The following is a 22110-nucleotide window of genomic DNA, read 5'->3' on the forward strand; positions in this document are numbered from 1 at the left end:
ATGCCCTGGGTGGCATCTGGTCCCAGAAGAGGACAACTCATGAAGCAAGCCTGGACCCCCAACTGAAGCCAGCATCCCAACTAGTTCAGGAGAGCCAGGTCAGTTCAATGGAGTTCAGGCAAACCGCAACCAACCTGGAGATTCATGAGTAAAACATAAATATCTGGGTTATAAGCTATTTGTTCTGTTTCGGTTTTGGCCATGTAGCCTTATTGCCGCGACAGCTGACTGACAGCAATAGGTGAAGAAACCCAAAGAGAAAAATCCCAGCCAGGTATATAGCTTTGATGTACAAAAATACATTTATTTTCAACAATTTCAAAACCACTGTCTTTTTTTTTTTTACAGTAGAAATATTCAAATGGAACAATAAAATCAAGAACAGTATATGTACATATACTGTATATATAGACATGACTCATGCATTTGTATTCCAGTATTTAGTACAAGTATTGCAATTGTCTGCCCCATTTAACCCTTGAAACAAAAAAGCAGGATCTCTAGAAGCACTCCTTTTCCCGATCTACGCTGTAGCCAGTCAGCCTTCTCTAGGTCGCATTCTCTCAGGGTCTCACAGAGAAGAAGGCAAACGATATCTCACGAAAATTAACAGGTACAAAATCCGGCCTTTCCTCCCATATATATATACAGTATATCATTTTGTAAAACAAGTGTACTCAGGCTGCGCCTAGAAAGAAAACAATGCTTACGGCATGGCTTAAAGTGACCCTAGGGAACAGAAGTGGTGTGTGCGAATGGGCGGAGGGGCCAGGGGGCTGGGAACGAGAAAGCTGGCTTGGAAAGCCGCTCACCCAGAGGCAAGAACTATCTTAAGGGAACTGAAGGCAGACATTTGACTTTAAGGAAGTTGTGTACATCTGACAAGCATATAGCACAGCTTTGCTAAAATCATCTTGGACTAATATCATGAAAGGCTAGCCCCCTCTTTGGCCTGCAAGGGCTTACACAGACTCGTGATGTCGCAAATGCCCCATCCCTCCCAAGCGCTCTCACTCCTCCTGTGCCCAGATGCACTCACTAGGCCTCGCCCGGGGCCCAGGGGACTTTTCTGAGCTCAAAACAGCCCAAGAATTCTCCAGAAGGAATCCAACCAGAAAGCAGAAAAACGGTCCCTTTCTGATCCGCGGCCGAGCTTCTTTAGAGAAAACCCATTTTCTCAGGCTGATAAACATCCTCCACGCTTTCCTTTTGGAGGGGAAGCCTGTTGGCCCACCTGTGTCTCAGTTTGAAGTCTCTGGTGGGCTTCGTCTTGCAACTTCTTCCAGGTCACTGATGGCATAGAAAGCCCCCCATGTTCTAGGATGTCAGTCTACTCCTTCCTTAACGACTTGGCCCAAAGAAGCCCACCCCACGCCCCTTTATATACATAAGCAGAAACCAGCTATGGCATGGACACAGAGATGCAAGAGTTAAGTGGGACAGACAACTGGAGAGCGTCCAGAACCCAACACGTCTAGCAGGCCTGGGGGTCGGTCAGCTCTGAGGGTGAGTGCATAAGCCAACACACACATCTTTCTTTTTTCTGTTTTCTTTTTTACTAAACATTAAATTATTTCTTAGGAAATAAAAAGCTATTTACATTGTAATTATATACAGTAAGCCATCTGGAGCCTCGCTATTGACATGCACGAGGCAGGGCCTCTTTCTGGTAAAGGTGTGCACGCTTTCTGCACCTACTTTCACTCCCCACCAACCCACCTCCTGCAGATCTAACTGGGAAATGGTCTGTGTTTTTTAGAGTGTGTGTGCTGGGGGGAGGGTGTGGGTGATGTTGCGGGGGCTGGAGGGGGGCACATGGGAGGTTAATGAGAAGCCAACTCAACTTAAAAAAAGAAAAAAAATGAAGAGACCACAAGGAAAAAGAGTCCTCATATGGTCAGTGGCAGAATAAAGCAAGAAGGCCATGGGAAGATGCATCCTTTGCCCTTAGCACAAATACAGCCATTTATTCTTTTTGTCTCATTTTAATCAGCTAAGAATGCCTTTTGCCTCCCAAAGCTAAGCATCTGCCTGCTATTTATGAAGGGGCCCTTGGTAAACAAAAGGTAAAAAAGACATTTTCATTTTTTCCATAATAATAGTCATAGTAATCATCAAAAATAAAGTCAGAAAGATGGCTGACCACGTGGCTGGTTGGTATTAAACGCTAGTGCAGTTGGGGATCTCCTTTGTGCTTTCGCTGTTTGCAATGGTGGCAATGCCTCCTGCGGGGGAGAGAAGACAGACAGACAGACGGAACGAGGATGTCAGTTTCACAAGGGCAGGAATCTTGTCTATTTTATTTACTGCTACATACCAAGCCATCTTGAACGGGTGCTCGATAGGTATTTATTAAACGGGACACCTGGCTAGTCTATACTACCAGCTCATTGGCTTCTGTCACCTATGTTTAAAGTGTCCGCTTCCCACACCAGCACACGAGGGGGGAGCAATGACTTGTCACCTTACACACCACTGATGACAACACTAAGAGCCAACATGCAGTGAACACGTCCTCTGCGGCAGGCACCGGGCTAATGACATACTCTCATTTCATTATCACCACAATTTTAGAAGGTAGGTACTATTATTCCCATTTCACAGATGAGGAATATGCTAGAGCCCTCTTGTATGTGGTTACGAATTAGGACATCTAATGCTTTTGCTTCATAGAAGAAAGGAAAAATCCCAATAGTGATGGAGAGTTGGCCTCATCCCTCCCCCACTCTGACTCCAGCACTTTCGATCTTGGTCTATTTATAAGGGAAGGGAAAAAAAAAAAAAATCTGCCACTTTCATGTGGCCAAAGGTGGCATACAAATTTTAAAACACGATTATGTCTCTGTAGCCAGCTGTTTCCCAACCCCCTCCAGTTTGACATGAGTTGAAGAACAGGCCATGTGGGCTGACTGCCCTCACGTTTGGAGGATGGAGGACACAGGAGCTTGGTGGTACCAGCACACATACCTATGACCCGGGTGTCCAGCTCTTTGTCCAGCAGTTCCTCGGGCTCGGTGAAGTCACTGAGTGTGATTTTGGGGGTGTTTTCACTTTGGCTCACTGACCCAATCATCTCCTGCTCCTTGTCGTGTTGGACTTGAGCATAGATGTTAATCCAGGGGATTTTCCTACAAAAATCAGATTATGATCACAGGGTATGCCAAACTTGGGCCATTGGGAGATTCTGGGCCATAAGGGGGAGGAATAAGCTATTTATAGGACAGGCCAAACATCTGGGAAAGGGGCTGGTCACCCAGATATTGTAGCCATGAGGCCAAGAAACACAAGGCCAAAGACCAGATGCCCAGGGGAAGTGTAAACCACAGAACTCCCTGAAGAATGCACCTCCTTCTGGGGTAAACCAAACAGGTGTCAACAGAAGGGCAATGCTGCTAAGCAGGTATGCACTAAAACCCTTAAAATACTTATCCCTCACTAAGTTTTACAAGGAGCTGGACTTTGAGATGCATACGATTATATCACAGTGAAAAGACATCGTTTTCTAAGGTTGCATCAAGTTAATCAATTCACATTGGTTTCCTTTATGAAGAGCCAAGAAAAAAAGGTTTCTAGCCATTGGTCCTATCTTCAGAACACCACCTGTGGGCCAAGGATCTTAAATACTTGGATAGTCAGTTTCCTCATCTGCTCCATGGGAGTAACAATAGCTTCCTTGTAGGATTGTGTAAAGGATTAAGGCAAGGATTAAGAGAAGCTAAATAATCTCCTTCAAAGACACAAAGGTTGTAGGTTTGGAAACAAGTCAGAAAGACTTAAGGTTGGAGGAGCGGCTGGTTGAGATTGGAATTTTCTTAGAGGATTCATCTTCTGACCCCTCTCCATATCCCCTGACCCACTGGGTTCCAGGCCTGTAGCCTCCTGTGAATTCCTCTCACCGAGTGCTTCTCAGATTTAATGTGCTTATTTCTCACCCGGGTTCTTGCTAACGCGCATTTCTGACTCGACAGGTCCGGACAGGATGGGGTGAAATAGTGCATTTCTGCCAAGCTCCCAGGTGATGCTGAGGCTGCTGGTCTGAGCCTCAAACTTTGAGTTGCAAGAACCTAGTACATCAAACTCGTCCCCACCTTGGGGACTTGAAACCAGCTGTTCCCTCTAGAACACTCTTCCTTCTACTCTTCTAATGATGGTGTCCTTTTTGTCCTTCAGAACTTGGTTCTGAGAGACTTCTGACTACCCCACCTCTCCTGTGAAAAATATAGAATTATGGGACAGTGTTTATGAAATAAATGAATAGGGTGCTGGGTTTAGGGTGATGTAAGAGGCAAGTCTGCTGACTTTGTTTCCCATGTGTGCCGGATCTATATTCTCTGTCTTCTCTGCTGTACATGCAATTTAGCACAGTGCTTGGCACATGGTTGATATTAAGTATTTGCTGAGTGAATGAACAGATGACCTCAAAACTTGTGCTCTTTCTACCTTCATATATTAGATTCTCAAACAAAAAGACCACAATTTTACCTCGGAATATTATCTCTAGAAGAGACCTCTCTTACCCCATTAAATGATGGGGAAATCAGATTAAAATCCAGACATTTCCTGAAGCTGATCACTGGCAATGATATTATTAAAACTTAAGGTATCTGACACCCACCCCAATCCAGAACATTCTGCACATTTCTAAAGGAGAATCTCTCTGTTGCCCTACAACCACGCAGTGGTGTTTTCAAGCTTCTACACTCCCTTCCACACTCCAACCCCAATGAGGTAGAGTATGGGAGCATTTAATGAGGTTTGCTTGTAGCTAATACATAAGATCCCAAAATAGGTAGGAAACATGGGTGGTTCCTACCACTCCTTTACATTCAGTTTTTGTTTCTTTAATGGTTGCTTTTCATACATTAAGAGAGGTGTCCTCGTGGCTCCTACTGGTCTAAACCAGCTTAACATAATTTACAAGGACCTTACATGAATAGATTCTATGTGAGGCAGCAGACCGCAGGCTCTCTAAATATGTATGATTAAAAATTCATGCTGGCCCTTACTTTCCTCTTATCTAAATAGAAATGCAACCTAACAACTTAGATTTCTTCTAATCATAAAAGTACATATTACTCATGAGCGGTGGGATCAGCTGTAATATTTATTAGGTGCTGGAGGCGGTCAAACTCTCCTGATCCCACAAGTTTGTGTACTTCAGAACTGTAGCCAGAGTTCACGGTCTCCCCCTTGCTACTTCCCTAGTGATACCTGGGAGGATGTGGATAAATCTTCCCTTACAAAGATTGTTCACTTTATTTCAATCTCTAAACAACAGGCAGAAAATTCTTCAACATTTTTCAAAGATGGTGGAAGGGATACAATTTTACGGCATCATGTGCACATTTTAAAAACTTGTCAAATTGCTTTTCATCTCTTAACACATGCACTCGAAGGATGGGAGAATATCAGACTAAGCCCCATTTTTGCAGGTAAGAAAGGTGGGAAATAAAGAGATTTAGGGGCATCTCTTGGCCTCATATTCATATAGGTTTTAATAAGAGAAGGAAGATGGATCAACCGAGTCACCCATAAAAACTTCAGTTTCTGTTTGCTCCAGCTCTAAGTGTTAGGAGACTGTGGGAGGAAATTTAGGTCTCTCTAAATTTCTCTGAAGTGAGTAGGCCTCAGACTGTGATGAAAGACTTGCTAAAAAAAAAAAAAGAAAAAAAAAAAAAGCCTGGAAAAACATATAAAGGCTCAAAAGTTTTCTTGGATAGCCAGAAAAAAACCCAGATCTACAGTATAGAAAGAAAGTCTTGTTAGGCAGAATTTTCAGATAATAAAAGCCATATCATAATGATTTCTAATTACTTTGTCTAAAACTTCAGAAAATAACTATCCAAGAATAAGATCAAATGTGAGAAACAGGGTGATATTTACATAAAGGAAGCTTGGGGCTCACCATAGCTCTCTTCTCTTTTCCCTGTTAAGTGACCACTTGGGGCACTGAGATTGTTTTCAGGGCCTGGCACATAGTGGGCACTCAGTAAATGTTTGTTGGATGAATAAGTGGTTTAATGAGTTAATGCTGATGATTACACAGAGACAGTGTTGAGTCTGAAAACTCAGCGTGGCCAGTGATCTGGAAACAGATACACAACTGCCCTTTTTCTAGATGTACTGAATGTTTGCTAGCCAGGTGCAGGTATTTAAATTTAAATTAATTAAAGTTAAATACAATTTAAAATTCAGTTCCTCAGTCATACTAGTGGTTACTGCGTTGGGCAGTATACATTACGGACATCGCAGAAAGTTCTATTGGTGATTAAAGAAACAAAGGAGCCTCTGGGAAGCACAGATAAGAACCTGACCTTTACTCATCAGCAAGCCCGGCACCCTCCAGAGAGCCATCAAGAGAGTTCCAGGTGATGGGGAGGGAAAAAAGACCAAAGAAATAAAAAAAGATCCAACAGGACCTCAACCAAAGGGCTTGAGCTTTGGGAAGAAAACTTCCAGAAACGGTAGCTAGAAAGGAAAAGGGAACGGATGATTGGTAAGTGTACTTAGCTGACTCTCCTGTTCATCCAGCCTGAGTGGTGTTTGTTCCCTGTGGGCCTTAGCTACACAGCTCACTGTCAGGGACACAGAAAGAGTTGGCTGATACTGGGGAACGACGGAGGTAGAATAATTCAGAGATGTCATTACCTGGCAGAGATTCAAGAATTCCAATGTACACATTTAGAGATGCCTACATTAATAGGTTGACTGTCTAGGGAGTTTAGCAGCATTTGTAAGAGAACAGAAAACTTCCTAAGTCACAGGATGTTTTGCCTTAGTTTGGAGATGCCTGACACAAATAGCTTTTTGCAGGACTTCTACTGCCCTTGTCCGGGGCAACCACGAGGTTCTAGAAGCCAAAAGGTGACAAATTTGGTTTAGTTTCTCTTCAAGCTCCAGCAACCACTGGGCTTCCCCACAATCAAATCCTTGGATGAATGAAAGTGTGCTTTGCATGTAACTGCAGTATATCCACCAATGGGCCTTGCCTTGACTAGACCGTTTCTATATGGAATCTTTGTTCTCTACTTGTGATACAAAGGTTTGTGCCCATCTTCAAAGGCAACATGGACAGGTGGATTCGCATGTCTTGATCCAAGAGGATATGAACTCACACACTGGTCTATTAATTGAGTAGGAAGGTAAAACTCTGTCCTGATATGGAGGGTGTTGAAGGCTTCCCACTAGTTTGGTGATGCTGAGATGAATATTGAGGAAAACCCGTGTTCTGAAGCCTGAGCTACCCACTAGAGGGCAGTGAATGAGGTCTGGGGGAGAGGGTGGAGCACAGCACCTTTACAACTGATGGCTTTCACAATCTAAAAGCATTACCTTCAGTATCTAGAAAGACTCCAAGGACCAAGTTTTGCTTTCAGAATAATTAATGATATTTTTACTTTAACCAGTCTTTGTATGAAGCACATTTCTGTGCCACTGATAGGATTTTTTGAGAGCCTACCATGTGCCATGTTGGGACACAGAAGCCACCTTTGGACATCATGTTCTCTGTTATCTAAAATAGCTTAGCGTTGTTGATTATTTAGTATGTACCAGGTATAGATGTTATTATATTTAAACTGCACAGTAAGGGGCGCCTGGGTGGCTCAGATGGTTAAGCGTCTGCCTTCAGCTCAGGTCATGATCCCAGGGTCCTGGGATCGAGCCCTGCGTCGGGCTCCCTGCTCAGAGGGGAGTCTGCTTCTCCCTCTCCCTCTACTGTTCCCCCTGCTTGTGCTCTCTTGCTCTCTCTGTCAAATAAATAAATAAAATCTAAAAAAAAATAAGTAAACTGCAAGTAAGCCTATTAAGTATTGTCTTCTCCATTTTACAGATAAAGAGATGAAGGCTTAGGGAGGCAGATTCAATTGCCCAAAGCTACAAATGCTAAGTTAAAATTGGGGGTCTGTCTCATTGCAGAGTTCATACTCTGAACCGGGACACCTCTTGGTAGAAGCTTATTCAAATAATGGTACAGAATTATTGACTTCAATTTCACGTTTTAATAAGAATCCTGTTGTGTCACCCCTCCTGTGGCCTTCAAACATAATTTCTGAATACATGTGAAGTTTAGTTTTCCTGATCAATTGCCCTTTAGAAACAGGAAAAAGAGGGAAAGGGTAAAGGTTGAATATTTTTAGCATGCCAATTTACACAGACAGACCAGTAGCTGCAACACAAGATAGGAAAATGTGTGTGTGTGTACGTGTGCGCGTGCGTGCATGCATGTGTGTGGGTCCATATGTGCTCCAGATTTCAGCTGCAGGTGGTCTACTTAACCACCCTAAATGGGTGGTAAGCTGTAGAAAAGATCTCCTGAATATCCAAGACCTTACTTTAGAAATTTAGGTGAGGTTTGAAAATTCTCTCCACTTCTCTTAAAGAGAATAAATTGATTTCATAGGCTATCCCTTATTTTCCTAACTCAATATACCTATAAATTGGATAGAGTTCAGATTCTTAAACCCATTTATTCCTTGACCCTCAACCATTCCTGCTTTCCCCCAATGCCAAACAGAGCTTCAAAGAGAATTAATTTCACCTATGTGGGATGAGTTTAGCAATGTTGGCTATAGGAAGAATCAGCTCCCAAGAATCCAGCTTCAATATCAAAATTGAGTGATAGTAGCACATACCTTTTAAACTTGTAGATTAGAAACACAGCCAGGCCGACAAACACCACTGACAAGAGCATAAGCATGGCCGAGCTGCTGTGCCCAGCACTGGAGTCCACCAACGGAGCTAGGAGGAAAAAGCAGATGGCTCACTTGGAAGCTACTAGATGGAGGGAGTTCCCACTGGAGAAAGGAGGCCAGCTGATGTCCCATCCTTATATCCAGTCTCCAACTGCCCTGTACTGTGTGCTCTCAGGAAGCTTGGTTTCAATAATGAAAATAGTATCCTCAATCACAGCTTCTTAGGACAAGTAAACTCCTCTGCTCTGCCTGGAGAAGCTTACTGTTCTTGGTGTAAACTGAGTAATGTGTATCTAGCTAAGGGGAGTAGAGAAGAGGGGCTTGAGTGCTCTTTCTCTTAGAAGGCCCGAGTACCTGTCAACATAATTACGGGCGGCCCATTGGGAACTTTGGATTAAATACTGATGCAATGTTTCATTCTCTTCCTTTACACCATTCTGTGAAAACACTGCTGGGTGGGCACATTTAGAACCTCCCCATCTGAAAAGCCCTATATTAATAAGAGATATTTAGCAAATAGGCTCTCCTGGAGAGCCGGTAGAGGATGCCCAATGGGACATACATTTTCAAATTCCTTTTACAAATCAATCACTAGAGCTGATCTCTGTATCAATTTAGATTTACCTGTTGTAAATCAAAAGGAGTTTTAAAGTTATCTCTTGTGGTCTCCCAACCAAGATTCATGGAATCGGAGAATTGTAGAAATTAAGAGACCCTGAGGACTACCCACTATAATCCTGACTGTTGTGGATAAAAACAAACAAACGAACAAACAAACAAACAAAAAACAATTAAGTCAAAGCCCAAGGAAATTGTAGATTTTCCCCCAAGGTCATCCAGAGATTCAATAGCAAAGCCACTTCTAATGAAGTCTTCTTGCCACCTCAACAGGAAGCCCCAAGAAAGTTGTGATTAATCTTTCGTAACCATCACTACACACAAGAGCCCTGCCCACAAAGCTATTTCCAGGCCTTTGTGGAGAAGTGTCTGCTAATGATCTCCCCCCTTTTCTCCCCAGGATAATACATCACCATCCCCATTTCCCCCTGGATCCCAGCAGGCACTCACCTAATGTCAGCTGTGTGACAAACACAATAACTTGAACCCCTGGCTTCAGCTCAAACTGCACCAAGTTTTGGTTTAGAGCATTAAACAGCATCTCTACAATCTGGAAAAAAGAGAGAGAGAGAGAGAGGTGCACAGGAAGACATGACATGAGACAGTCCTGCCTTGTGGAGCAAGAAACCAGGGTCAAGAGGCAAACAGTGACCGAGTTCAGTCAGGAGACAGGATATTGGGACATTTTCATCAATCTGGTTCTCACAGACCTCGGAGCCCTGCGAGGCCCAGGAAGTAGTTGGTGTTATTCGCTTACCCTGGAGAGCAGAGTGAGACAGAGAGAGGTATGTCCAAAGTCACTCAGTGAATTACAGTTGATAACAGACATCGATGTTTCATTCAATCCCTGGTTCAGTGCTTTTTCATCCATGCCTTTATAACTCACCGTAGCACAACCTATTGTGGTTTCCAATGAAAGGACATCAACCCATCATTAGTTCTTTAATCTAATGAAGTAACACACACAGGGTAGAGCGGCCCCTGCCAGGATGAAAGCCGGGATGTACATCCCCAGCCCACTCCTCTGCTTTGTCTCTTTTGGAGACAATGGGAGGCAGACATCAAAGCGGAAGCTGCCTTCTTTTTATGGAATAATTTTTCCTCTTTACTTTACCCCCCAAGTCTCGGAACACATAACATCGATTTAATCACTCTGTAATTCCCACATGAAAGCTGGGGCCGACTTGGGCTATGGTCCCTAACTCTTATCTGGCTGTACGCGCCTTAATATCACAGCTGCTATTCATCACCGTAATTACCTATTTATCTAAACGGATGGATATTGTAGCTTCCAAATATAGTTCACACATGCCACTTGCTATTTCAGAATAAAGAGGTCTTGTAAAAGTGATGCGTGCATTGAGAAGTTGAATTTATTTCTGGCCAACTTGGGTGTGCAGCCCTCACTGCGAGGATCGGCTTCATTTTCCAGAGGAACGGACTGTGACGGGTCTCTGCTGCCTGAGGAGGACTGTGGACGGCCGTGGGGATGAGGTGGCAGCCAGGTGAATATCGGAGGGACACAGAAGATGTCTGCACAATGACTGCCTTGTGTGGGAGCAGATGTGTGCTTCGTGTCGACGTTGAGAAGCCTCAAACTCACTTTTTTCTACCCCTCCTGACTTAGCGTCACAGGAAGGCAGGGAAGCGTGAGGCAGAGCACAGCCCATGAGAGCCCAGCAGGAGCAGGGAGAGAGAGAGGGAGAACCAGCTCCTTGACTTCCGGGACGGCGTGGCCCATCGCAGGAACCACACGCCCATTCGATGAGGACGGTAAACCACAGTCCCTTTGGACATGCTGTTTCCTTAGCCAAAACGCGATGAAGCAATCCATCTCTCTCCACAGAAACACGTTTAAAAGCAGCTCATTTTCTCTCCTGAAGCAGCACTTAGATTGACCGGGATCTTTAAGGACAAGAAGCCTATTTTCCCAGAAACATACAGGGACACTCAGATCCCTCCTTCTCTCTCTCCTGTGTTCCTTCCCCCCTCCCCCCCCCAGGGGCAGGTCACTGGGCAGGAGACCTGAGGAAGTTGTGGGAACGCCAACTGCTGGAATGAGTGCTTCTGGGATGCCTTCCGTTCTTGTGTGCCGAATGCTCCAGTCTGCGTGCACCTGGGCATCTTCTGGGCAAGCCTGTTGTTTCTCACAGCCCTGGGTGCTGGACAGATGGACAGGCCGCTGGGCCAATGGGAGGAAGCTCCCCTCCCCTTGCAGCAGGAGGTGAGGTTGTGTGCCCTTGGACTGGGAGGTGCAGGCAAGCACCCCCGCCAAGCGTTCCCTCACTTACTTGTTCCAGGTCCTCTTCGTTGCCTTTCCTCCTCTCAGTCAAGTTCTTGGGGGGAAGGATGAAGAGCTCTGCTGAAGTGGGGAGGCCAGGGAACACGGCCACCAGGATCTGGTCTTCCGGGACACCAGTCACCTGCAGAGAGCACAGAGTGAAGCTGTGGGGGAGCCAGCCTCCCCGAGTCCATGACAAGGAGCAGAATACGCCCGGGGGTAAGGCTCACTTACACAAGTGTGCTGCCTTACACGACCTGGGAGGCACGGGGCCCAGTATGCCCAGGCTTCCTTTCTGTTTCCCCGTAGAGGGACTAGGATTGGTCACTACCTCCTCTGGCTCTTACATACGTTTTTACTGAAACTAAAATACTACAGTGATTTTGAAAGTAGCATTTGCTGGGAACACTGTCTAAAGCCCCTCCCATATTTTCCATTTTTTCTGCACGGAGAGGACTAGAGCTTCTGGCAAAAGCATGAACGTACTGGCTGCCAGCAAGGAATAAGAGGTTACAAGCAAACATGGGGAAATGCAAATTTAAAAAAGAACAAGACAAGCAGCACGATTTTCACTTACTAAAGCAGGATTTTTGTATTAAGTTAAAATTGCTAATATTGGTGAGGCTTCAGTTAAGAGGCTCTCTCATTTGTGGCTGGGCTCACTAAAAATCAATGCACATTGCCAATTTGCTTTTCAAAAGACTTACTTTAAGGCCATAAAAATATTCAGAGCCTTCATTCAGTAACTGTGACTTGGAGTGTTTGTCCTAAGGAAATGATCCAGAATATAGAAAAAGCCACATACAGGAAGAAAAACATTATTTATAATAGCAAATAAAGGGGGAAAAACTCAAATATGCAAAAACTTAAGTAAATAATGGTATAATCACCCGATAGAATGTTATTTTACCATTACGATGATAATTAGTACAGTCAGCCAACATGGAAAAACACTTATGATAGCTGCATTCTGATCTATTTCCTTACATTCCTTTGGTTACAACCCTATAAAAATAAAAATGTGTAAGAGTAAAAAAGCAAAATAAAACACTAAAAGTTGTGTTAAGATGCTGAGATCATGACTGAATTTTTTTCTATTCCTGAGTGTTTAGTAAAAGGATTATATTGCTTTTTGATAAAAACTTAAAGGAAGCTTCTGTCTGGAGGTAAATTCCTAAAGCAAACAAGAGTCTGAGTCACCCCCCACCCCTTGTAAAGAGTATGGTTATTCTTCCTTATGTATCTCCTGAAGGTCTTTTATCCAGAACCCCTCCTCTTCTTCTGCCAATTCAAATAGGGTAGCTTCTGATTTGGCGGAAATACCTGCTTCCTCCAAGAAGTCTCCCCTGACTATCTCCACTTGCAGTGACCTCCTCCATGTTAGTCTCTCACACCAAGCACTCCCAGATACCATGTCTACCACATTTCAGGGACTTAGATCATCTTGGCTGTGACATGAATGTATCTGGCTGATACAATCTTTTCTCTGATAGGTTCTTATGAATGTTTACCCAAACATTCCTGGGGGTCTTTGTGGTTATCTCACTGTTCTGAAGATGCTTGCACAGAGTAGAGACTCAATAAACAGTTGCTGGATTGAATAGAAGTTGGGGAGTTGTTTCCCATCCGCTTAGCTCTGATTCCTATTTGGGACTAGGCTCACAGATTGGAGTCCATTCTCAGGGACATCATAACAGTGAGAGCACCAACTTGCAGAGAACTAACAAGTAGCATTCAGAAGCCTGAAAAGTCCACCAAACACAAGAGGATCCCTTGGAACTGGCTTTGCCAGATGCCTTGGTTTCCTGATGGAAAGCATGATCCCAAGTAGCTGGAAGTCTTGGTGCTCAAGTCTATGGGGCTAGAAGGTCTCATCCCTCATCCTAACCAGCCAGGGGAAGCAAGTCTCTGGAGACCATTCTGAAGGGCAAAGCACAGAGAAGCACCCAGTGGAGTGAAGGGGGTAAGGCTGTGAGCACCATTGTTAGGCTGATCCTTCATCCCAGGGAATAGTGGTCTCGGCGGGGGGTCTGTCAGTTAGCAACCTTGGAGGGACTCTGGAGCTGTCTAGATTCACTTAATCCCATCCAAAGGGACACTTGAGAGACAGGTCCTCATGAGATTTAAGGTCCAGGCATCAACCAACATGGCTGATTGTTATTATTTATTAGAATTATTATTATAATTACCAAGTCATTTATTAAAAAGCTAGTATGTTTTTAATAAACACAATCATGCAAAATATACACAATTCTGGATGTTTCACAGTCACAGGGCATATTAAGAGCCGTCACATTTCCATCCCTTTCTATGAATAATCTTTTTGTAAAAAGATTTAAGATGAAGATCATCTGGTAGACAACCCCCCACAGGAATGCTCTCTTGAATCACTCTCTTTTCCTTCTTCTTCTTCTTTTTCTTTTCTGTCAGCTCCTTTTCCAGGTCCTTCCCTGGATCATCCTCCTCTGCCTTAGGGAGCATCAGTGTTCATGTCTGCCCTGCCCCGCACCCCCTGGGGGTGGTCTAATCACCTCCACAGTCTCAGGTCCCACATCTCTGCCTTCGTTCAGGGAACATCCACTTGACCTTCAGATCCATATTTTCAATTCCCCTGGTTTTCTTCCCAACTGTTCCTCATGTGCTCCAAACTCACATAAAAAAAATCACATCACTGGGGCGCCTGGGTAGCTCAGTCAGTTAAATGTCCAACTCTGGATTTCAGCTCAGGTCATGATCTCAGGGTCATGAGATTGAGCCCTGCATCAGGCTCCATGCTCAGCGGGGAGTCTGCTTGTCCCTCTCCCTCTGCCCCTCCCCGCCATTCGCTTGCTCTCAATCCCTCTCTCTCAAATAAATAGACAGACAGATAAATAAATAAATAAATAAATAAATAAATAAATAAATAAATAATAATCACACCATCACTGCTCCTCAAGCATGTTTCTCTGACATGGTCCAACAAAGGGTGAGGCCATCTCCTCCCTGCTCTGGAATCAGAAAGCTTCTCTTCTTCTCATTCCCACTACATACATACTAGTAGTCACCAATTCTACCATTCAACTTCCCAAGTAACCTTTGACTCTTTCCTCTTCGAGATCTTGTTACCTCTGGTCTGGAGAACTGCAGTAATCTTTCAACTGGTCACTTTTTGTGAAATTTCTCCCCCACTCTATTCACTTCCCACCTCAGCAGCCCATCCTCTATACTGTTACCAGAATGGGTGTCTGAATATAAATCTATTGTCAGCATTTTTTCCTTAAATTAAGAAAGCATTTTTCCAATTCCCCGTGCTTACTGGGTGTCTGTTGGACTTCTGCAAGCTTCTCTGATGCTTCATGAGCTGACCATCCTAGCTCAAGTCCAGCTGCACCGGCCTTACAACTTGTAGAATGGCTACACTAGACTCTGCCATTTCCCCAATATGTTGTGCTCTTTCAGTAGTCCGTGGCTTTGCACACACTGTTCGTTCTACCTGAAAGACACCATCCTCCTTCTGTTAACTGTTATGTATCCTTTAAAACTGAGCTCAAGTATTCCCTGCAAAGACTATCGTAATAGCTCACAAGTATTTAATGAATCACAAATAACGTGCTAAGCCTGCATTCCCTGGATAGAGTGAATCATACTTTTCTCCATGCTCCATGCTGGCCATGCCTCTGCCATAGAACTAGTCACATGTTAGACTCACCTCTACATTTGAAAACCCATGCTGCATTTGTCATTATGTTCTAGTGCCTTGTTCTGAGCAAAGGGTTAACAAAACCCTTTCAAAGCTTTCTAAGGCCAATCTGACCATGGATTAACCCTAGAACTCTACTACCCTGAAGGCATATTCTGTTTTCTGGCCTGTAGCGTTCGGATTGTCATGTATAGTCAATGGTGGTCTTGTGAGTCTGAATACCTGGTTAAGAAACCCCCTTGGTGGGCAAAGAACAAGCCTAGTGAATGAGATTTGTATAGACTCAATGAGTGCTCCCTCCATTAGTTCATTAAAGGGGTCCAGCTCTTGTCTTAGAAAAATTCAGTATAAAGATAGGGCTAATTCTCATCCCTAAACACTGGTTCCTGTCTGTCTCTCTGTCTCTCCCCCCACCCCCCTTCCCTCCATCCTTTCTTCACCCTCCTCATTCTTATCTCTCTTTTGACAGAGAGATAATCCTTATATAACTGTAGGATGGTGCTTTTAACCCATGAAAATTTATTCTGGATAGACCATTTGGTTCTTTCCTTTACCTAATAACATGTAAGCAAAGATAAAGCCGACTTACTTTAACCAAAGCTCTCTTGATGACACTGCCAATATCTTGCCTCCACTCAGGAATGTCAGGGTTGTGGTAATCCAGGTTTGGAGAGAATGACAAGAGTTGGGACTGGAAATATTCTGCAAGGACAGAGGGTGTGTGAGTAGGGCTGAGAGGGGTGGCGGACTAGCAGATGCCATAATCACTGTGCTTTAGGGAAAGGGTCCACTCTTCCATGTGGCCTCAGCTAAAATCCCTTCCTATTGGCGTGTTTCTTGGCTTCTGAAAGAAGGTGGGATTTGGTGACTGGAAGGGGATTTATGCTCCTACCATGTAGGAGTTCCTAGCATCTTAAGCCCTTCTTCTGGCAAAAGAATATTACTTGAAATGAAAGATAAGTATGAAACCCCAGAAGAAGGAGGTATTTGCTACTGGTGATAGTATCATGCAGAGCCAATGATAAAGCTTTGACAAGCTGGGCTTGGTGGGAAGGGGGCCTTGCCACTTGTCCTCCCCTTGGTTCCTCTGACCTTCCTCCTAGAAACTATCTCAGAGGATTAGATCGAAATCCTGTGCGTAGGGTGTGGCTAATGTTCAGTTTCTTGACCCGGTTGGTGGGTACACACATCTGTTTACTTTGTGGTAAGTCATGAAACTAAACACTTGTGATGTGTGCACTCTTCTGCATTAAATTTACACTTCAGTAAAAATGTTTGCTTGAAAAAAGTCCTCCAGGTACCTGATGAGAGAGCCAGAGTATCAAAATTGCAGAAATGTAGGAAAAGGTGCTCACCTGACGTGAGGCTGAAGAAATATGTTCTGAGTCAGAGGATCACATACCTTAGTACAACTTTTTTAGAAAGCCCCAGGTATAGTGGCAGTCTTTAGGGGCCTGGGGGAGGTTGTGTGGGATGGTGCTGGGAGCAAAACTTGATTTAAAATAAATTTAATAATTAGGAATGTTTTTCCGGATTGAGAACAGGATAGTGGCCTTATCCACTCTTCTTTCTAGTTCTGCCCTCATATTCTTAGCCTTACTCTTGAGCCTTTGCAGCCAAGGATATTAGAATTTTCCAACAATCGGAATATGTACTTCATCTCAGTAACTCAGCCTTTAGTTCTGCAAGGTCAGGGAACCATGGCTCCTCTTTTGAAATCACTGGTCCCCATGGTCACAGAGGGTCGGTGCTGCATACATATTGTAGATACCTCAGCAGGACGTCGGATCTAGATGCTTCTATGATAGTCTTTCTAGTTTAGCAAACTTCAACTTATGATATGTGTTTGTCTAATGAGACCCCATCAGGATGTGATACAGATACATCTTAGGGAATAACAGATGCTTGTCTATGCCCATGTGTGCCAGTTTCTCTTACAGCCTCAGTGTCTATTCAGGAACAAGGTAGACAGTATGTTTGGAAAATTCTGGTTGACCTACATAATTTTCCCCTAGCCTGGGGAATTGCCAAAGCAGTCAGGGGTTGCCATGAGGGTAGGCAAAGGGGATTGGTTGGGCAGGAGGGAGCATCACAGAACAACTTTCAGAGCTTACCGTGCACAGCAATGTCTTTTGTGTCCTGGATAAGGGCATTCCCAGCAGCCACCTGGACAGTGATGGTGTTGGTGCCTTCGGCCAGGAACGTGAAGGAAATGCTGCTGTCCAAGGTGATGAGGGGCTAAAAGACAGAAGGAGAAATACTCGTTTAGTCCTTTGTGGGATATCAGATTTGCTTCCTTTCTTACAAATCTCAGACTGTCACAAATCTGCATGGTATTTGTGTGTCCCCAAGGGATCCTAACTTGAAACAAGAAAAAAGAAAATGGCTTTTCATAGCTTTCAAAAACTGTGATTATATCCAGTATCCAGGAAGAGTATTAATATCCTTGAAATACACTGTAAAATGCAATCCCAAAAGATGAAGATAAGACTGGACACTCTGGATTTTGCAAGTCACTCTGTTCCTTCTCCTGGGGCAAAGTAGAAGCAACATTTGTAACCTATTCCAGCTGGCTCTGGGAATAGATCATTTATTTTTCTTCTCCTCCAATATTCTGTGTCACTTACATTTCCTCCTGTATTCCACTGGACTACAAGACCTTTCAGAAAGGTGGTCACATTTTATTTACTTCTGTCTCATCCATCCTGGCACATTACTTTCATATAGTAGAATATATATGTTAGTTGGATGCATGGTCCAATAACTGGCATTTTGCTTTATTATATCTGTGTTTTCCATTGCAAAGCACTTCTAACATTTTAAATAGGTTGGAAAATAATAAACATACATATCTGTGACTGTTTTAATTCTTTTTTTCTTTTTCTGCTTTATTTTCCTGATCACAACATATACAGGTTTCCCAAGGATAGAGAGAAACAGAATATATTACTTTCCTGAGGATTAGGACCTTGATAAAAGCAGGTGCTTCTAGGATAGAAGAATGCAGATCCTGAGGTTGAAGAGTCATTATTCAGGGGTCATCTTAAGGCCTGTGCCCTTCCAAGTTCCTGTTGTTTGCAAGGTATGACATAACAGTAGGAAGCTGCTCTAAGGCAGCTCTTAAAGAGATGTTACAAGCACAGATGAGCAGACTCCCTCTCCTCTTTGTGTGTCAGGACAGCCATGGGATGGAGACCAAGAAGGTAACCGTTTGGGGAGGCACAGAGCAGCTCTTGAAGGGGTGGGTATGGGCCAGCACTCAGGCACTCCTGACTGAACATGGCCTAGACGTGTGTGCCAGAGCCCTGCAGAGGCTCAAAGGCGTGGCTTTCAGACAGCGTCCCTGCTGCAAGACTAGAATTGCTTTCTAGCTCAGACTTTCCAACTGGGCCTCTGAAACCTAATTTGATTTCTTCTGCTTTAAAATGCCAGAGTTAGGCTACCATTGTACCACTGAAATAAGTCAGTCAGAGAAAGACAAATACCATGTGATTTCATTCATATGTGGAATTTAAGAAACAAAGCAAATGAGCAAAGAGAGGAAAAAGAGAGAGAGAGGCAAACCAAGACACAGACTCTTACCTGCAGAGAACCAACTGATGGTGACCAGAAGGGGGGGGGGGTGGCGGGAGGGTTGGGTGAAAGAGATGATGGGGATGAAGGAGGGCACTTGCAGTGATGAGCACCGGGTGACGTATGGAAGTGTTGAATCACTGTATTGTACACCTGACACTAATATTACACGGTATGTTAACTGACTGGAATTTATTTATTTATTTATTTAGATTTATTTATTTACTTATTTGAGAGAGAGAGAACATGAGCGGAGGGGAGGGGCAGAGGGAGAGGGAGAAGCAGGGTCCCCGCTGAGCAGGAAGCCAGATGTGGGGCTCAATCCCAGGACCCTGAGATCATGACCTGAGCTGAAGGCAGACGCTTAACCCACTGAGCCACCCAGGCGTCCCTAACTAACTGGAATTTAAATAAAAACTTTAAAAAATAAAATAAAATAAAATTCTGTAGCTCCCTTATTTTATGACCAGGCTGGTAAGCTGGAGTTGGGCAAGATGAGAGATATTGCCCTAAGCATGTGACATACTTTCTTCTCTGCTACATGAAAGAAAGCAGTGAGTGTAGAAAGGAGGGCACTTGTGTTGAGCACTGGGTGTTACAGGTAAGGGATGAATCAGTAAGTTCTACTCCTGAAACCAATATTACACTATATGTTAACTAACTAGAATTTAAATAAAAATTTGAAGAAAAAAAAAAAGAAAGAGAAAACAGTCTTCCTTTTAACTAAGGGCAGAACCCAGAGTTCAAGTATTCTTAAGGCTCAGTGACAGTACACACAAGGGTGTGGCCTTCTGAATTCAACAACGAATGAGTTGCAAATAGGTTCTGTGATGTACATCAACTCCCATGGGTTGATAGTGGCTGTTCAGTGTCCTGTGTTGAGAAGGAAGCTGAAGTCAAGTTGGGTTCAGCATACCAATGTTGGCCATAGCAATGGAATAATGTGCCACAGAGTTGCCATTTCTAGTGTAATAAGAACAAAGACTTGAAATGCTGGCTTTATTCAGTTGCTATTGTAATAAATTACCTTGGGCAAAGTAGACCCGATTTTTAGCCTTAGTTCTTTATCTGTTACATGAAGGGTTTGTGTTGAAAGAGCTGTGAGCACTTACTCAGCAATCGGAATATACAGGATTGATGAATGGCTTAAGGCAAACTTTCTAGTCCCTACTGGTCAACCCATTCAATCTTATCTATTAGGAGACCTTCAGTTGCTTCATTACCTAGTCATATTCTTTGGAATGAAAATGAGATACCAGTTATACCCAACAGAATAGCTAAATTTTCTTTAAAAATGATAATATAAAAGATGATTAAGGATGCAGAGCAACTGGAACTCTCATATATTTTTTGGTGGGATATAAAATGATACCGCCACTTAGGAAAAAGTTTAGTTTTACAAGAAATTGCAATAATTTTTCCAAAGTAGATGTACCATTTTATATTTTATGACTTAGCAGTTGCAGTCTTGAGAATTTAGTCAAGAGAAAAGAAAACATATGTCCACAAACCAACAAAAATGTTCATGGAAGCTTATTTGTAACAGCCCCAAACTGAAAATAGCCCAGGAATTCATCAATAGGAAAATGAATAAACAAGCCATAGTATATCCATACAATAAACACAAAAGAAAAAAAAAAAGATACATACAATAGTATGGATAAATCCCAAAACTGTAAGAAGCAAAAGAAGCCTTACATAAAATAATTCATATGGTATAATCATATATATGAAGTTCTAGAACAGGCAAATCTAATCTATGATAGAAAAAAAGGAGTGGCTGATTTTGGGGGTTGGGGGTAAGTACTGATTGAGAAAGGGAATGAGAGAACTTTCTGGAGTGATGGTAATATATATTTTGGTGTATATATGTATATATATATAGAGAGAGAGAGAGAGGGAGAGAGAGAGACAGGAGTTTAGGTTACATGTGAATGCCTTTGTCAAAACTCAGAAAGTGCACACTTTGCATTTGTGCATTTCATCATTGATACCACCATGGGGAAAAAAGTGTAAGCAAATACTGAATCCTAGTTAATAATTTGCAAGCTGAAGCATTTAGCACAAAGTATACTGGTGTCTAAAATTTGAAATGGGTGAAAAAATTAAGATTAACTGATGGGTGGACAGAACAGACAGATAACCAGACATGTGATAAAACAAAAATAGTAAATGTTAATGGTAGACTACAGATGGTGGGTATATAGATATTCACTGTAGAATTATTTCAACTTTAGTGTATGTTTGAAATTTTCCATAATAAAATGTTGGGACAGAAAACATGAAAGAAATAATCAATGTGATTTTATTTTTCCTGATTCTATGAGTGACTCTCTCTGACCATGGCTATATTCCATTGTCCTCCATTTTAGTTCCCTGCCCTCAGCTGTCATCTTCCCACCTCTCACCAGCAGGCAGTTTTCTCCCTTAACAGTTGTCTCTTCATGAAACCTTCACTACTTCCATGTCATCTTCTTCAGCTCTTAGTGGTCCATGTGCCCCCCCTCCTTTCTTTGCACACTCTTGTAGCCTTAGACTTGGGTATTGGTACTCTGCCAGGCAAAGGAATCACTTTTTTTTTTTTTTTTAAGATTTATTTATTTATTTGAGAAAGAGAGAGAGAACAGGGTAGGGAGGGGCTGAGGGAGAGGGAGAGAGAATCTCAAGCAGACTCCCCACTGAGCATGGAGCCCAATGCGAGGCTCCATCTCACAACCCTGAGATCCTGACCTGGGCTGAAATCAAGAGTTGGACACTTAACCAACTGAGCCACCCAGGCGTCCCTAAAGGCATCTCTTTTGAGAGGAGTGGAATTCTTCTTGTCCCTGCAGATTTGCTCTTCCCTCCATCTGGCTGCTTCCCTAGGAGATCCAGGAGCCAAACAAGGGTGCAGGGCTGCAGGACAAAGGGGATGCCATCTGTGGTGGGAGGGAGTGTGCCATCCTATCAGCCAGTCAGGGCTCTGAGTCACAGTAAATAGTGCTGAATGGGAACACTTGGTCCGCAGGTGGCAGACCACAGGCTTCCATGCTAGGGAAGAGACAGGAGCTAATTTTGTTTTCCAAATTGCCTTTGTTGTTCATCAACTGATATGGCATCATGGCTGATTTCACCTTCCTTGCAAAGCTGGAACACTCAACAGTATTCCTGAATTCTTTGTTGGCCACCAATACCTAGTGCGTAATGCTAAATTAAATCAAGTATTTTAAGGTTCATTTACTAAATCTATTAGGCAAGCAGACACATTTATTAAGCCAGACCTCTGT

The 22110-nt window shown here is 43.3% G+C and overlaps 1 protein-coding gene across 1 annotated transcript in view; it reads right to left on the reverse strand.

The window, feature by feature from the left end:
* Positions 1–288: 288 nt before the first annotated feature.
* The window catches only part of SORCS3 (sortilin related VPS10 domain containing receptor 3), a 578941-nt gene continuing 557119 nt past the window's right edge, over positions 289–22110 (reverse strand). The window contains exons 21-27 of the mRNA XM_078077136.1: positions 17386–17509; positions 15861–15973; positions 11603–11734; positions 9762–9861; positions 8634–8739; positions 2968–3128; positions 289–2225 (exon numbers count right to left, since the gene is read on the reverse strand). Of these exons, the coding sequence (XP_077933262.1) occupies positions 2161–2225; positions 2968–3128; positions 8634–8739; positions 9762–9861; positions 11603–11734; positions 15861–15973; positions 17386–17509 (801 nt within the window). The 3' untranslated portion in view covers positions 289–2160. The remainder of the gene's footprint in view (positions 2226–2967; positions 3129–8633; positions 8740–9761; positions 9862–11602; positions 11735–15860; positions 15974–17385; positions 17510–22110) is intronic.

The sequence above is a fragment of the Halichoerus grypus genome, chromosome 7 (assembly GCF_964656455.1).
Source record: "Halichoerus grypus chromosome 7, mHalGry1.hap1.1, whole genome shotgun sequence".
NCBI lineage: Eukaryota > Metazoa > Chordata > Mammalia > Carnivora > Phocidae > Halichoerus > Halichoerus grypus.